The sequence below is a fragment of the Pseudonaja textilis genome, chromosome 2 (genome assembly GCF_049901715.1).
Source record: "Pseudonaja textilis isolate UNSWEBS1 chromosome 2, rPseTex1.2, whole genome shotgun sequence".
NCBI lineage: Eukaryota > Metazoa > Chordata > Lepidosauria > Squamata > Elapidae > Pseudonaja > Pseudonaja textilis.
Genome location: NC_141991.1, coordinates 216,132,824 through 216,150,781, shown reverse-complemented (window position 1 = coordinate 216,150,781; position 17,958 = coordinate 216,132,824). Strand labels below are relative to the sequence as shown.

At 36.5% G+C, this 17,958-nt stretch overlaps 2 protein-coding genes across 13 annotated transcripts in view; one reads left to right on the top strand and one right to left on the bottom strand.

Moving 5' to 3' along the window:
- Positions 1-12,186, top strand: part of CAST (calpastatin) — a 42,745-nt gene extending 30,559 nt beyond the window's left edge. For 4 of the 7 annotated variants that reach the window (XM_087927029.1, XM_087927028.1, XM_087927026.1 and 1 more), the window contains 10 exons: positions 696-743; positions 968-1,045; positions 2,471-2,575; positions 3,069-3,170; positions 4,616-4,708; positions 5,435-5,488; positions 6,220-6,309; positions 8,658-8,729; positions 9,758-9,818; positions 10,854-12,186. In XM_087927029.1, coding sequence (XP_087783155.1) covers positions 696-743; positions 968-1,045; positions 2,471-2,575; positions 3,069-3,170; positions 4,616-4,708; positions 5,435-5,488; positions 6,220-6,309; positions 8,658-8,729; positions 9,758-9,808 — 693 coding nt within the window. In that variant the 3' untranslated portion in view covers positions 9,809-9,818; positions 10,854-12,186. Of the gene's footprint in view, positions 1-695; positions 744-967; positions 1,046-2,470; positions 2,576-3,068; positions 3,171-4,615; positions 4,709-5,434; positions 5,489-6,219; positions 6,310-8,657; positions 8,730-9,757; positions 9,819-10,038 lie in introns of all 7 variants that reach the window. The other 3 variants (XM_087927030.1, XM_087927027.1, XM_087927032.1) reach the window with 1 other exon arrangement.
- ERAP1 (endoplasmic reticulum aminopeptidase 1) overlaps positions 6,850-17,958 on the bottom strand; it is a 40,361-nt gene continuing 29,252 nt past the window's right edge. For all 6 annotated transcript variants that reach the window (XM_087927021.1, XM_087927023.1, XM_087927024.1 and 3 more), the window contains exons 19-20: positions 14,809-14,994; positions 6,850-9,785 (exon numbers count right to left, since the gene is read on the bottom strand). In XM_087927021.1, coding sequence (XP_087783147.1) covers positions 14,845-14,994 — 150 coding nt within the window. In that variant the 3' untranslated portion in view covers positions 6,850-9,785; positions 14,809-14,844. The remainder of the gene's footprint in view (positions 9,786-14,808; positions 14,995-17,958) is intronic.

Sequence of the window (17,958 nt, the reverse complement as noted above, 5' to 3'; positions counted from 1 at the left end):
AATACCTTATGCCACCAGACTTGAAATTCTAGAACTAGAAAACCTTGAATTACACCGTCTTCGGTCTGATTTAAGCATGGTATATAAAATCATACATTGCAATGTCCTACCTGTCAATGAATACTTCAACTTCAACCATAACAACACAAGAGCACACAACAGATACAAACTCAAGGTTAACCGCACCAAGCTTGACTGCAGGAAATACGACTTTAGCAACAGAGTGGTCAATGTCTGGAATACTCTACCCGACTCTGTAGTTTCTTCCCCAAACCCCAAAAACTTTAACCTTAGACTGTCTACTATTGACCTCACCCCTTTCCTAAGAGGTCTGTAGGGGGCGTGCATAAGCGCACCAACGTGCCTACCGTCCCTGTCCTATTGTTTCTTTTATTTTTCTTTTATTTTTCTTATATGTACTCATTTCATGTATTCATAATTATGTATACACTTTTACTTATCTCGTAAACAATTGACAAATAAATAAAATAAAATAAATAAATATTTGAAGGAGCAGAAGCTAATTAAAAGATGAAGTTAATAAAAGCAGCTGCAGGCATGTGGTCACTCTGGAAACATATCTATTTGATTCTATGGGATAGTTGATGTCCTAAATTTGGGATAGAATTATGTGTAATATTTGAGTAATTGCCACAGTGCAGTAATTGCTAGACTCCTTTTTTCCCCCTCCACAGGATAAAGATGGGAAGCCACTTTTGCCAAAACCTGAAGAAAAGCCTCAGGTAGGTAGGTAGGGGTTTGTGTGTGTGTGTGTTTCTGGTTTATTTATTCAGAAATAAATAAATTGAAAGCTTTTGTTATGACTTAATGTGTTCAAATTAGATACTTAGCTGACTATTAATTCTTTCTTAATTAAGAGTTCTAAACTGAGAGTTCTGTATTCAGTCACTTCAGGGACATTTGGACACGTATTAAAACATTTTAAATAATTTCTTCTGATTTATAGCCCCTGAGTGAAAGTGAACTTCTTGATGCTTTGTCTGAAGGTTTTTCTTGTTCTACACCAGCATCAATTCAACCTGCGGTAAGAATTGGTTGAGTCTGAGAGAGAGAAGCTTTTGACATTCAGATGAAATTATGTGCATACTCTAGATATATATAAACATTCTATTAACTGCAGTAGAACTGTATACTTTACTATTGAATTGCATTCAGTATTATTTCAACTATAGAAGCACCTAGATCTGTACAATAATGTATTTATAGGGTAAGTTTTACATCCCTTCTAATAACTTTGAACTACATATTTTGCATTTTTTTCATAATTGTTATACCCCAAGTTCATTTTTTAACTGACATTTTCAGAACATTTCTGGATAAGCCAGAAATTTTTTAACACAAGGGACTTTTATAAAAGGCAGTCAACATTGGGAGTTTTCTTTTTATTAGCAGACTAGGGAAATTTGAATTTCGGCTGATGGCAGGTTTCCCTTCCAAAATCTGATTTGAAAGAAAAAGGCACACGTATGATTTTCAGGGATCAATTTAAAAATGCTATTTATTTAACTGAAAATTATTTGAGACCTTAAAATGAGGATTCTAGAAAAGAAAGAGAAGATGAAAAAATTATAGACTCTATGTAATTGCTGTGTAATGTCTAGTTCCTTAGCAACTGCAGCTGAATCTAGATGTGAAGAATTCATATCCATTAATGTGTTCATGTGACACTTTTATAGATAATTTGCATTTATGAATATATACACTGCCCAGAAATCTTGCTCAGAAAAGGTCAAAAATATATCAATGAATGTTACAGTAATTTCTAATTGAAATTTCTTGCCTTTGTAAGATGAATGAACTACCTATTATATAGACACACAAAACAGAGTCACTTGTCCCTCTATCTCTTCCAACTTAAAGCAGCAGTAGAAGAAAAAGGAGATGAGATGAAAAACAAGAGCAGCTGTACTGGGAAGAGAAAACAAAGGAACAATATGAGTGGAGAGGAGGAAGCAAAGTAAATGAGAGAATCCCTATTGAAGCTTTATAAAGAAAGGGTTTAAAAATCACCACTGAGCAGCAAGCAGGAGCTTAGGCAATCCCAAATACTTTAGGTGATCTAATTTTCAAAGGTATTTGTGTTTCAGTCATTACTGCCATTTGAGAAGTGTAGAGCAAATTCTTTATTGCTTCCCTAATAAATTTTAGCTTTTTGCATTATAGAAGTGAGGAGATTCCCTTTGCTTCTTCCTCTTTATGCATGTACTGTAGAGTTCTTGATTAGATGAAGCTAAGAGTGTGGCAGTCCCTTTGAATAATAGGTGCTCTCTCCCTCCCCTTTCAGCAGTAATTACTGGAGGAAAGACTTGTTGTATTTTCTGTAAATTCTTTAGTCTTAGTTTTAGAAAAGCATTTAGGGGGCATTAAAGGACAGATCAGAAACCATTTTCTGCGTTAACTTTTTGTCTCACTTCTACATGTATTGATGAATCCTTTCCTTTCCTTGTAGAAATCTACAGCTCCTAGCAAGCCTTCTGTCCCTACGGAAGAGGTGATTTCTTCTGCTGCTGCTTCTGCTGTACATTCATCTGTTCCAAAAGAAGCGGTCATCCCAGTAAGCAGAGCAATACTTCCTGATAACTGTACTTATGGACATTAGCAACTTTCAGCAACCTATCAATATTTAGATATATTGACATGGCAACTCAGTATTATGAGCCCATTTGATGTTCTAGGAATGTTGATTATTCAACTTCAAGTCCAGGATGTTGAAGTTTGGAAGAAACTGTGCATTATTTAAAGATATATGTACATAGTCATTTGCTTTTTTATACAGATTGTTGGAGCAATCTAGTAGTGTTCTTGAGTTCCGTTGGGAGCATTGTTTGAGTTAAATTTGATTTACAACTATTTTTTAAAAAGTTTTAGAAATATTGAAAGCTGAATTCTCTTGCTTTGTAGTCAGAGGTACAGAAATAAAATGATGACTGTAATCTTCCTGCAGCCTTTCAAAGCTCTTTGACTGGGCTCTACATAATCTCTCTACCATTCCGGAAGTTTGTGATTGTGCACATATATGTGTTTTTTGTTTTTCTTAAATCTGTCAGGGTAGGAAAGAACTTGATGATGCTGCAGACCTTCTTGCTGACTCACTGGGACAAAGAGAGCCTGACCCAGATGAAAACAAACCAGTTTTGGATAAAGTAAAGGTGAGAAAAGAACAGACCCGTCTCCCCAAACTGTGAATTAGTACTGTACTTGTTTTCCAGAGTTGCAAAGAAAACTAACTGTCCTGAGCTAAGTAGTTGGCAGAAGTACAGATGGACTGAGCCAGGGAAGTTTGCTGAAGTAGAGAAGAAATGTTTTCTGTGTCAGCTCTCTAAAGTCACTGCTTGTTTCACTGCCTATTTTATTACGTATTCCTGCTAGGGAACTCTTTTGGTCCCTTTGTTTGCCTCTTTAAATACTGAAAATCAAAATATTTTTTTTATTTCTCTCTCTAGTCTTTGTTTATATGAAATATGTTTGGATTGCAAAATTATACCTGTGCAAGAAAAATGTTATTTTAAAAACTACATATTTGTTTATAGATAATCTGTGTTGATTTAATTTTTACAAAATATTTTGCACCAAAGAATTGAAAATTCAGAGGCTTGACTTAAAAATGTTTTTAAATGTTGTAGTATTTCTTGAACTACCATATTTTTCAGAGTATGACACAAACTTTTTCCACCCCCCAAAATGGGTGGAAATGTCTATCAATCTTATATACCAAATGTTGCCAAAGTCCCGCCCACCTGCCAGCCCCCACCCTTTGGCCTCTGCCTCCCAACAGTTTTCCCCCTTGCAACAAACAGCCTGTTTCAGCTTCAGCATAGCCCAGTTAGCACAAGCAGCTGATTGTCAATTGGATCGGCCTCTGATGATCAGCTGTTTCAGGCTGCAGGTGTCATTGCCTATTGCCACCTTCGCAAGCTCCTTTTTCAGCCTCCACATCCCATTTTTTGTCTCTGCACTCCCCGTTTCCAGCCTCTCCGTGCCCCATTTTCCGCCCATTTTGATTCCCACTGCCCAGAACAGGCTGAAAATAGGGCACACGGAGGCCGAAAACGGGGCATGCAGAGGCTGAAAATAGGATGTGGATGCCAAAAATGGGGCGTGCGGAGGTGGCAATATGTGATGGCAATCCTTGCAGCCTGAAACAGCTGATTGTTGGGAGGCTGACCCAACAGACAATCAGCTGATAGTGCTAATCGGGCTTTGCTGAAACTGAAACTGGCTCTTTGCCATTTGCTGCAAGGAGGAAAATTGCTGGGAGGCAGAGGCAGATTCCCCCCCCCCTTGTTTTCCTCCCCAAAAGCTAGGTGCATCTTATAATTCGGAGTAAAAAATACAGTAATTTACAAAGCATATATGTTGCTTTGCATTTAGATGGCATTGTAAAACCTGTCATATATTTGAACATGCAATGTTTTGTGGCGTTTTTTGTAATGTTTATGTGACATCAGTTTTTAAATATTTTAATTCTTCTGAAAAGATTACCAAGAGTGCCGCTGAGATATATATGAGACTGTCATCTATAAATCATGGTTGGGATTCATTAGACGCTAAAAGAAATTCCTTTTTTTAAATTAAAAAAAAACACCTTTTACAGGAAAAAGCCAAAGCTGAATATAGAGAGAAACTGGGAGAAAGAGATGATACAATCCCTCCTGAATATAGACATCTTTTGGACTCGGATGAAAAGGTAAATACCATCAATACTTTTAAAGTCAAGTTTACATTAGTTTTCTTTAAAGAAATAAATGTACTGAAGCAGGACTAGATTGTCAAATGACATTGATGAACAAATAGAAGATGCCTCCAGTGTTTAAATGTACATTACTCATAAATAACAGTATTGCCCAACCTAGAGTCTTCTTGATGTGTTGAAGTTGAATATCCTTTAGCATTAGTCAAGATGAGTTCTGTTAATCAAGAATCATGGGAGTTGTTGTCTAAGAGTCAGTTAGATAAGGATGCTTTAGACTCAGAGCAACTATGGCAGATTGCTTGACATTGAATATGAAAACCTCATGCTCCATATCTTTTGAAACTGTGTTTTACATACATGCAAATAATAAGACTAGAAAAGATCTTGGGGGTCTTCTAGTCCAGCCCTCTGCCCAAGGCAGGAATCCTTATACCATTCCAGACAAATGATTGTCTAATCTTTTCTTGAAAACCTCCAGTGATGGATCACCAATCACTCCGTTTTGTACTGGAGCTAGTTTTCCATAAATACAATGAAACATTTAAAGTTTCCGCATGCAGAGTGCTACTTTTGAAGAACATGAAGGTAGTCTGGAACCAACCAAATTAAGAAAAGTTGAACAATCTAAGCATTCTAGGTTATTTAAAATAGATGACTAGATTAGATTTGAATACGTTGATGAATGAAACTGATATTTAATTATGTTTATCTTTGTCAAAGGGTAAGCCTATAAAGCCAAAAGATAAAGATGGTGAGAAACCCAAAGAACAAACAGTAAGGAAGTATTACTTTCAATTCTATGTTATGCTTGCTGGTCAGTAGATTGGCTTAGTTTACTGAGATATGAATCTACCTCCAGGGCCAAAATGATGGATATGAATCCCTTAATGTTGCATGAATTTTAATATTGTTCAGAGGAAAAGGTGTCTTGACTAGTTAAGACCAATGAAAAATAAGATAGCTTCTATCTGTAATAATATTGGAAAGAACAATTCTTATTTTATTTAAATTTCTACACAATCCATCTGGCCCAGGATGGTTTAGCTCAAGAAACTTTAGGTCAAGAAACTGATCTAATTCTTTAGAAATGCAGGATTCTGGTGACAAACATGAATTAGAAACCAAATAGAACTGAGCTCTGGTAGTGATAATGGAGTATTTTTATTACTTCTGCTGCTGCAGCTTGGTGGGCTTTTGTTCCCAGTAGTTTGTCTACCGCTTCATATCAATTAACCCAGTAAAGAACCTCAGGGAGTAGGATCCAGTGGTTAGCATTAAAAATAAGGATGTTTTAATTTTAATAACAAAGGCCTGTGGCACTGAAAATATTTCTGCATTTTGAAAGTTCTTGTTTCATTTGCTGTGTATCTTTTGTACCAAATATGTTTTGAAACTCTTGAATGGATATTTGATAATTAAATTTCTGATTTTGGTTTAGAGCTTAGAGATGGCCTTGGAAAAGTACTTAATTTTGCAGTTCTTTAAAATGGTAATTATTATTTCAGAAACCAGATAGTGACTCAGCAGCTATTGATGCTCTCTCTGGGGATTTCGACCATTGTGGTAAATCTGTTTCACAGCCACCTTCAGCAAAGGTAGGCCTCTTTTTTTGGCAAGATCAGGTGTCCTTTAACTCAGTCACATCCTGCCACATTAAAGGAGCAAAAGTAGTAAAACGTACAATTTGCAAAATGCCTTTTTCTGTTTAATAAACAGCAAGTAAAACATTTGATTTGTTATGTAGTTCTGAATTAATATACTTTTTAAAAAGTGTATTATACAATATTTGCATTCTACTTGTTGAATATAAGCCATATTTAAGAATCTCATTCCAAGAGTGTAAAACGACCCAAATCAGAGTTGTACTACTATTTTTACTTTGCCCTTAAGGCGGCAAGCAAACATAGTACTTCTGCCTCTTATTTTTTTTCCAACACCTCCTTGAGTTTGGTTGGGCTGAAACACAGGGACTGACTCAAAGTTACCCACCCAGCTTTCATGTCTAAGGAAGACCTAGAATTCTGTCTCCTGGTTTCTAGGCCTGCACCTTTACCACTATACCATATTACATAAATGTGTATAATGAATCTTTTTTTATTGTGCATGAAAATCCATGTCAGAAGAAATCCAACAACTTCTGTTCAATAATCTTTATTAGACCTTAATTATGACCAAGTGTGAGTTTCAAGAATTCTTCAATAAGGAAATAGACCAGGAAAAAGGAGAAAAATACACTGGCTAATTTTAAAACTAACTATCTGTGTTCTTAATCATAAAGCAAAACACACTGCCAGAGATTTTGAAACTTGAAAACTTATTCTCCTCTGTGTCATTTGGTTGATTGTAATAAACAAGGTTAGCTCTGGTTTTTTATTTTATGGATACTGTGTGAAATGAATTAAAAAAAACAATATTTTCTGTCTCTCTTGCAATTATCCAGTGAATGTCTAATAGAAAAATGGTTTATAAATGTTTTCTCAGTTTATTGCCACTCCTCTAAATAAGTAAAACATCCCCATTTATACTATGCTTTATACTAGAGCGCCATCTGCCTGTTTTTAGAATATGTGTTTTTCATGTTTTTAATTTTGCTTGCATAATTTTATTTCCTCTCCTATTTCCATGAGAATTTGAGGACTGGATTCATTTAAATATTCTTTAAAAAGACAAACTTCATGGTTTACCTACTCACAATTATTTGCATATAGCTTTACCAAAACTCCTTACTTTGGTAGGTTTGGTTTAATTTTTAGGTAACCTGATTTTAGGTAATTAAAAATTCTACCAAATCTAAGAACATAGCTGAGGTTAATCCCACATTGGCTTCTAAAGCTAAGAATAGACCTGTTAAACAAATGCTGTTTAAGAGTGGCATTTTATTTCTAGTCTTTGCAGGAACATGCATCAATTAACTCAAATAATGGAGTAAAGAGTTGGTTGTTTTAAATGCTAATTCAGGTTTCTTAATAGTCAAATGGAATGAGGGAACAAGTATTAAATGCCTGTTCTTGCTTTCATTTCTTAGTTGTAAATCGTGAGTTTTATTCATACTCAACAATGTCTCCAGTGCAAATGCTGCCTAAATTATCCAAAGAAAGTCTTCACTTCTCAAAAATAAGTTGTTTTGAATGTCTCCAATAAATAAAAGCTAATAAAGCTTTTCGCACAATAAAGTTGTGCTGAGTTGTGCTTCTTTTTGTTCGTTTGCCTCTCCTGGACAATACAAACAGGGCTGTTTTTCCATGTGCGTGTTTATATATCCTCAATAAAACGCAAGAATTTATTCTTACACAATAAAAGAAAAAATGCAGGAACCTGCATATTTAAACATTAAGCTTTAGAAAACATATCTTCCACAGGAGCCATAAAGCAGAAGCACAAAGAGGGGTGCTTGGCAGGAGACATAAGGAGCTTCTTATTCTCCACAGTCCGATGTTCCCTTAACGAAAGTTTCAGCAATTGCATTATATAAAACATAATGCCTCTTAAACTTATATTATGGAACTATATGGTATTCTGCCTTTAAACAACTAGTTTTAGCTTCTCCTTTCAGTTATTCTGATCTCTTGGGTCAGATCTCCCATCATATGAATTTCAGTTTTTCTGTATAGGTAATGCTTGACTTAACGATCATCCATTCAATGATGGTTGAAATAGGGAAAAGTGATTGTTGACCTGTCTTCAGTTAGGACACTGCACTACCACCATATAATTAAAATTCAGGCACTTGCAAAAACAGATTACCTTCCCAACTGGCTTATAACAAGAAATGTTAATTGGGGGAAGCTGGATTGACATAACAAATGTGATTTGCTTCAGGACCATTTTTGGTCCCAATTGTGATCAAAAGTCAAGGACCACCTGTATGTATCTCATGCAAATGCATTTTGAAAAGATGTTATTTCTTGAAAAATGAACAAGCATTTTTCTCTATTGGGCATAGGAGGAGAAATCAAAAGGTGCTGCCTCATCTAAACCTAGGAAGGAGGAAAAGAAATCCAAAACGCCCAAGAAGGTAAGAGATTGCTTAGCATAACAATTTTACCTAGTGTAATTTGTTCCACTTTCATCTCTTGTATGAGCTGGAGAATTTCTGAAGCACCTTACATGCAGTTTTTAAGTAATTCCCTTGCCTCTATTTTTAGTCAGGAAGCCTGATTTTTTAAAAACTTGTTTCATTACTATCACCTATTAGAATAGAAACTATGAACCTGTTGTTGTACTCCGTTTGAGCAATATGAAACAGTAGGGGATAAAAAGAATGATTATAATTAATCGAAACTATACCCTAGCCTGAAAAATACTTATTGGAACATTATTCCAAAATTTCATGCAGAAGCTAATGATCCTTTGGAGATTTTATGGGATCTTTGTACATTATTTGCCTAGATTCATAGGCATATTTAATACTAACTTCTACCTTAGGTTTTTAAACATGTAAATGATAACCATTTTTTCTGTTTGTGACGTTTATATTGGGGCTGGGAGGGATCTGGTCTGGAGTGACTTAGATTGGGGTGTCACCTTAGCTAACAGCCATTGGAATTGCTAGTTGCTAAGTGATATGGTCATGTGTCATGCTTTATGACCATATCACTTAGCAACAGAAATTTCATCCCAATGGTGGTTAAGTCAAAGAAAACCTGTGTAATAAAGAAATAAATACACTTGCTATTGGGTGCCACTGCTCTGAACAAATGTTGGATCTCTAAGACACATGAAAGTACCAATTAACTTAAAGAGAGACTGTTTTATTTTGTGAAAAGCTTTTTAACCCAGGCCCTGGTTTTTGATAATTTTGTCTATTTCAAATCTCCCCACCCCGCCACCCCAAGTCTTTATTTTCCTTTTTTTAAAATGGCCTGGCTAACACATCACTTTACTATAGTTTGATTAATCATGTCTTATAGACCTACTTCACAGAATATGCTAAGCCAAAACCAGTCCCCCCAAGACATAATTCATAATACAGTATGTAAACTCAGTTTACTACGTGGATGCAGTAACTAATGTCACGATTCTTTTTTTTTCTTTTCTTTTAAGGCAAAGGAGCAATCTTCCACTGCAAAATCTGAAAAACAACCAAAAAGTTAAATGTTATCAGGTAAGGCAGTCCTAAGTTATCTATCATGCATATATAATATGCATGTGATTCAGAATGAATTAACATTTAGAAAATCTGTCGTTATAAACCCTGACGTCAGGATAGGTTTTTCACTATTTCAGAGATTAGTTTGACTCAGAGCACATAATTCTGACGTCCTAAAGTCTTTCCCAACATGGAGCCTTCTTTGTAAGATGTCCTCTTACATCTTTCCCATTAGGGAACCATTGCTGTACACTTGAAGCAACAGATGGATAACCTACATGATGTATCAGCCCCTTTTTGCAGTCCCTGGAGGCCTCTCCTGAAAATATCAGCACAAAAATACAGAGGCACACTTTCTCCTTGTTTCTTACAAATAAGAAATAAAATTGGATGTTGACAAAAGAAATAAGCTTGCGCTCTCTCTGGTGATAATAGATCACTGTCATAATCCTTGAAGTTGGAATAAATCATTTTAAAAAACATATTCTCCCTGTGACTGTTGTTGGTTGTTCCTGAGCTAATTTTTTCTACAGACCTCTAGTTAATTTTGAAGCATACTGCGAAAGATAAGTTCAGAATTACAGTAAGACCTCTTTCCCAGCCATTTGGGAAGAATAAGAAAATGAGTATGCCTATTGTCACCATCCAGCCTTTGTTTATACCCCATCTGATTAAAAAAAACAAACCTTTGATTTCCAAAAAAAAAAAGTCTGGTAGCCTTTTTTTTTTTTTAACGAAACACTAGTTTTTACTCTTCGGAGTAAAAGTAAATTTGATTTAACAAGGAAATTAGGTTCAGTAAGAGGATTCTATTTATATGAAACATCATAGATGCAATGTTATATTCTTATATCCTGTTTTTTTGTATCGAGTCACAAAATTGAGATGAAGAGCTCTATACATTCTATAAGTAACATTATTGGTCAGTTTAAGTCAACCCTGTCTATCCTGCTAATCTGGATAGTTTAGTTTTCTATTTTAAAATTCCTGCCTCAGCTGTTGAATGTTATGACATACTTTTAAGAATAGAATATATTTTTATCTTTTCAGAATGTTTATCACCAGTGTGAAAATTCTTTATTTTGATGGACAGCTGCATTTGAACAAAAGCAGTTTTGCAAAAAGATAGCATCTTGGACATTTTATGGTATTGGGCTATTTTGGCATGCAAAGCATTTATTTTGCTATTTTCAAGGATGAACTCATATTTTCTAGACACTCACTTTATTGTCTGTATTATGTCATTTTCTTAAGTTTTGAGAAGAAAAGAATGCTTTATATTTGTAAGAAAGATATTTCTTATGGATTTAATAGGAGTGAAATATGCAAACTTTTGCACATAATCTACCCACAGTGCCTGTAAATCTCAGTGAATCTAGGCTAGTTATAAAAAGGAATGCTTTAAAGCATGAATTTGGTTGCCTTCTTATTTAGGCCAACTGCCTATGAGTACTTTTGCTGGAAAACACTTGGGGAAAATGAGTAAATAGTTGCAAAGTTTTCAAAATTGAAGCAGAGTAGAAGCTTCTATGTTGCAGCCTTGGCTTCTTATCAAATAATGAACAGTGCCATTCTCTAAAACCTGCATCATATGCAAAGCATTTGTGCTACATCTTGTCACTGGCTTCCTGGAAGGATATCTACATCCAAACTTATAGAGAAAGGTAACTGGTACTTTTCCCACCAATCCCCTCCCCCAAAACTGTTCTATACTATCTGCTTTAATCTGAGCAATATGTAACACAAGAGCTGAATGCATAGGATGGCATAGTACCCACCCTAGGAATTGAAAACCTGCAAAGAATCCTTATCCTAGTGCAGTGTTTTTCAAACATAGCAACTTTTGAGATGTGTGCCTTTCAATTCCTTTAATTCCCCAGCCAGCTATTCTAAGATTTGAAGTCCACACATCTTAAACTTGTCAAGTTCAAGAAACACTGTCCTAGTGCATAGATATATGGCACAGCTGATTTCAGAATAACTCTTAAATCAGATTTCAGTGCTTTCCTTTCTTTAGGTATTCCATGCCGGGTATGTGAGAGATGGATATAGTTCCAGATTCAGATGTGCTTTGAAATCTCTCTCCCCACTTGCATGTTAAAATGATCACACATGTTCTTAGGCAGCTATAAACTGAACCAACATTAGTTGCTCTAGGAATCTTAGCTGTGTGATTCCTTTTCATCTGCATGGGGATTAAAAGAAAGAACATGGGTGTTTTCTATCACAATGTTTACTTTTTTCAAATGGATTCAATAAAAGATTTCCTTGTGGATTGCATCTTTCATACTGAAGACTGTCCTTAATTACATGTAATGTCAATACTGAACTGCATTTGACATTTTACTGTGGCACACTAATAAACATTTTATGTATTACTTTATATTCGTTATTTTGTATTCTGTTGCAACTTGAATTCTATTGAAAAAAACTTAAATGTGCTTTGTTATATCTTATCAATTTCTATTACCTAATCCATAGGCATACACATTTTACAGACCAGTCTAACCTTCCTTTTATGTACTGCTGTGGATTATGGACTTTTCACATATTTTGCCACTAGGAATTGTGTCTTAATTATTGAAATTCAATGCTGTTCAACTATAAATGATCACAGTTAAAATAGTGCGATACTCTGCCATTTTGTTACACCAAGAATACTAATATTTTATAATATGTTAACGCAAAGAGGTCTTTGGAAATGATACATTCCAAGGCAGAGATACACCTCTCAATACTCCCAGAAATCGGGAATACTGTAGTTTATTGCAACAGGGTTGTTGTGAAATCCATCAAAATGTTTAATAAAAGCCTTTCACCACAACACAAATGTATGACTTGTGGATAAGTAGACAAATTAATGAGGGTGAAACAAGAACATTAATGAAAGAATGACATTCTTGAAATACAGATACCTCCTTCTGTATTAGTTTTATACTATTATTCCAAAAATAAAGTATAACAGCTTGCACCAATATATCTAATTAAAATTTCCTCAGTGAGTAATTAAGCTTGTTGAACATGATCATTTTTGCCAGGTGCAATCAAAGAATTACACAAGCATCTTCATGCAGATAATTCTCACTTAACAACAGTCAGGTGACCAGAATTTCCATCACTGCAATATGGTTGCAAAGGATGTCGTCTCATGACCCCATTGCTTAGTGATGACGGTATCATGGTGGTTCCACTGGTATCATTGAGGACTATCTCACAATGTCCTGTTGACTTCCAATGAGAAAAGTCAATGGAGAAGCTGGCAGGAAGTTGCAAGTCCTAGGCAGCTCTCAAGCAGGCTGGTAAGTGGGTAAGTGGTTGGCTTAGTGTGGTATAAGTATGGTGGGACCAGCTATTGCTGGGTGAGGGAACGGGGTCTATGACAACTCATCATGGCCAACTCACTGCAGGACAACTCACCGCGGGACAAGTATTACACTAATATCTAAGTAATAGCGGACTAGAATAATGAAAGGATACCAAAGAAGGGACAAAATGAAATGTGAATGACAAAAATTAAAAATATTTTAAAAATTACTTTAAATAATTACATTGAGTTGTTGAATTGTCCTGCAGTGAATTGTCCCATGGCAAGTTGTTCCACAGTGAGCTGGCCACAGCAAATTGTCCCATTCTGAGAGAAAGATGTGTAGGCAGCCGCATTGGCATAGCGTGGCTGCTACAAGGTGAGCGAAGGTGCACAAAGGGCAGCTGCTGGTGGTGGGGTGTTATAGGCGTGGGCAAGGAAATACAAGATCGCCAGGATCCATCCCCAGGATCTTGTACTCCACAGCCAGGCTATTCAGGAGAAAAAGCTGTGGTAATGAGAATAATTTACACTGGTCTCTTGTAACATTTCCTGCCAGCTTTCCCACTTTGCTTGCAGGCAGCTGGCAGAGAAGATCAGAAGTGGCAGTTGTGCAACTGCAGAATGATGCAACCATCATAAGCTGGTTGCCAAGCACCCAGATCATAATCGTGTGACCATGAGAGTGCTAAGAAAGGTGAAGCTTCAAGGATTGATCGCCAATACCACTTATATTCAATGCTGTTGTAACTTTCAACAATTGATGAATGAGTGGTCACTGAGAACTACAATGGAATGGCCACAATTATGTACAGTTTTGAGATGATACAAAATGAATTCCCCCCTTAAAATTGTGCTATAACAGACAAGAGAAAAACAGTTACCCTTTACTTATACACTGTCATAATTTTATGGTTTATAGTTGCCCTGAGTAGCAAGCCCTTCAGCATTCTCTTAAGCTCATTTTAATATTCAGTTACTGATAAATACTATTTAATTCTAGCCTCTGGAGTCTGTATTGTTATTTTAAAGAAATGGTTACTTTAAAATAATGGCCATTACAAGTAGTCCTCAACTTACAACCATTCATTTAGTGATTGAAGTTACAATGGAACTGAAAAATTGATTTAGGACTATTTTTTACACTTATGACCATTGTAGCATCCCCATGGTCACATGATTAAAATATAGATGCTTGGCAACTGATTCATATTTATGACAGTTGCAGTATCCCGGGGTTAATCACTTTTTGTGACCTTCTGACAAGGAGTCAATGGGAAAGCCAGATTAACTTAACAATCATGTTAATAAACTGCATTGATTCACTGTGGCAAGAAAGGTCATAAAATGGGGCAATATTCATTTAGCAACTGTCTCACTTAGCAACAGAAATTTTGGGCTGAACTGTCATAAGTAAAGGACTATCTGTACACACTTGTTTGAAACTGTCTACTGTATCCAATAACATTTGGCTAATAAAGAATTCCTATTCCGTTCCATTCCATTCTAAAAACAATTGTATTAAAAATACTTGTGTAGGATATTGAATTATAGTGGTAAAAACTGTAGTGTTTTCTTGCCTTTGTTTTCCACAAGCCCCAACTTAATCTAAATGGAATAATTTTAAATATATTAAGGAACAATCCTGTTGCTGAGATTTCTATCCATTTACAGACAATATGTATAGTTTTGAAAACTTACTTCTGTCAATTCTGAATCAATAGTTCACATACAATTTCACACTTCGCTATTAATCTGTAACCATGTCTTGATTTTTTCAAGGTTCTTATCCATCCACTTGATATTTTCCTCAATTGTTTCTATTGCTTGGTGAACAGCACGGAGTTCTAAAGTTTTTTTGTCCATTGAGCTGAAATAGTTTTTTACCTGTTGAGGAAATACAGAGAAACACAACTGATTTTGTAGAATTCCTACCAAAGTAGAACAGAAAAGTCTATTTCTCAAAATAGACTTATTACTGAATACAGTATGCTAAGGAATGACATTCAAACGATTTGGTCATGCTTATGTCTCCTTTCTCACTATGCCTTCAACCAAAAAGGAGTTGCAAATAAAAAATATATATTCCAGTAGAGAAGAGGAGGAGCCTGATTAGTAATGAGATGTTTTCTTAAGAGATATGGATCATCCTCATATGCTTCCATTCTTTGGATGGACATGAATAGTTGCAATTTTTTTCCTAGTTTCTGACAGAGGCTGCAGCTATCTCAGAAGTACTCATTCTCAAGTCCCACTCATTTCCAAATGAAAAATATAGAAACGAAATGTAATAAATGTGGTGTATTACCATAGGTTTTGACAATATACGATTTCAAAACTAGACTTGTATACTTAATGCAGACTGACAAATTATGAACTATTTGTGCAAAAACTAAGCATAACACAGATTAAAAGAAAGTCAGTGAGGGGAAGGAACATGAGCTGAACACAGACCTCTTCCATGTGCATTCAAGCAATATCTCTCAAAATGGAAGTAGAATGCTCACAATGAGAATGTGTTTGTGTGCTCATTTCAATGATGATTCTTTTCTTATTCAAATCAACAGTCATTTGGAAAACAAGCGGGATATTTTTATAGCACAGAGAAATAAAGACTAGTTTTTTTTTAAAAAAATGTAGTGACAGATGCTTTGGTCATGTCAGACAAATTTTGCAAAAACAGGTCTACAAGAGAGGGGACTTGGGAAACTAGAAAATGCTGTTTTTCCATCAACCCCCATATGCATAGTTATGAACTCCTAGAATGAAACTATACTGCTCAAAAAAATAAAGGGAACACTTAAACAACACAATGTAACTCCAAGTCAATCACACTTCTGTGAAATCAAACTGTCCACTTAGGTAGCAACACTGATTGACAATCAATTTCACATGCTGTTGTGCAAATGGAATAGACAACAGGTGGAAAGCATAGGCAGTTAGCAAGACATCCCCAATAAAGGAGTGGTTCTGCAGGTGGTGACCACAGACCACTTCTCAGTTCCTATGCATTCTGGTTGATGGTTTGGTCACGTTTGAATGCTGGTGGTGCTTTCACTCTAGTGGTAGCATGAGACAGAGTCTACAACCCACACAAGTGGCTCAGGTAGTGCAGTTCATCCAGGATGGCACATCAATGCGAGCTGTGGCAAGAAGGTTTGCTGTGTCTGTCAGCGTTGTGTCCAGAGCATGGAGGCTCTACCAGGAGACAGGCCAGTACATCAGGAGATGTGGAGGAGGCGTAGGAGGGCAACAACCCAGCATCAGGACCACTACCTCCGCCTTTGTGTAAGGAGGGACAGGAGGAGCACTGCCAGAGCCCTGCAAAATGACCTCCAGCGGGCCACAAATGTGCATGTGGCTGCTCAAATGGTCAAAAACAGACTCTATGAGGGTGGTTTGAGGGCCTGATGTCCACAGGTGGGGGTTCTTACAGCCCAATACCGTGCAGGATGTTTGACATTTGCCAGAGAACACAAGGATTGGCAAATTCACCAATGGTGCCCTGTGCTCTTCACAGATGAAAGCAGGTTCACACTGAGCACGTGACAGACGTGACAGGGTCTGGAGATGCCATGGAGAATGTTCTGCTGCCTGTAACATCCTCCAGCATGACCGGTTTGGCAGTGGGTCAGTAATGGTGTGGGGTGGCATTTCTTTAGGGGGCTGCACAGCCCTCCATGTACTCGCCAGAGGTAGCCTGACTGCCATTAGGTGCCTCAGACCCCTTGTGAGACCATATGCTGGGGCAGTTGGCCCTGGGTTTCTCCTAATGCAGGACAATGCTAGACCTCATGTGGCTGGAGTGTGTCAGCAGTTCCTGCAAGACGAAAGCATTGGTGCTATGGATTGGCCTGCCTATTCCCCAGACCTGAATCCAACTGAGCACATCTGGGACATCATGTCTTGCTCCATCCACCAACGCCATGTTGCACCACAGACTGTCCAGGAGTTAGAGGATGCTTTAGTCCAGGTGTGGGAGGAAATCCCTCAGGAGACCATCCGCCACCTCATCAGGAGCATGCCCAGGCGTTGTAGGGAGGTCATACAGACACGTGGAGGCCACACACATTACTGAGCCTCATTTTGACTTGTTTTAAGGACCTTACCTCAAAGTTGGATCAGCCTGTAGTGTTTTGTTTCACTTTAATTTTGAGTGTAACTCCAAATCCAGACCTGCGTGGGTTGCTAAATTTGATTTCCAATGATAATTTTTGTGTGATTTTGTTGTCAGCACATTCAACTATGTAATGAACAAAGTATTTAATAAGAATATTTCATTCATTCAGATCTAGGATTATTTTTGTGTTCCCTTTATTTTTTTGAGCAGTGTATATTCTTCCAGAGAGCCTTTGGAGTCTGAAACTGGATTTTGTTACTGGATTGATTAATTGATAGTACCATGCTTTTATTTCTTGAAGTAATTTTAACCTGCTGATGTTATGTTGTGTTTTGTTGTAAACTGGCTTGAATCAATTATTTGGAAATCTCAGATAAGTATATATGTATGGTTATTTATTAGAACCAGTTTCTAATAAGTACTGATTAAAAGCAATGTAGTGATTAAAAGCAGTGAAACAGAAGTTCTTAAATATGGCAGCCAGCTGGGTGACCTTGAGCCAGTTAATCTTTTAGCCCTAGAGAAGACAACGGCAAATCACTTCAAAAATGTTGCAAAAAAATGCATGAACTTGTCTATATAGTTGCCATGTCAAAACTAGTTTGAAAACACAAACATATGTATCTTTATATACACAAACATAAAACAAAACATTATATATTCTTACCAATTTGAGTCTCTCTCTATAAAAATGGTTTGCACTGATTTAAGATAAAAATATTGTGTCACAA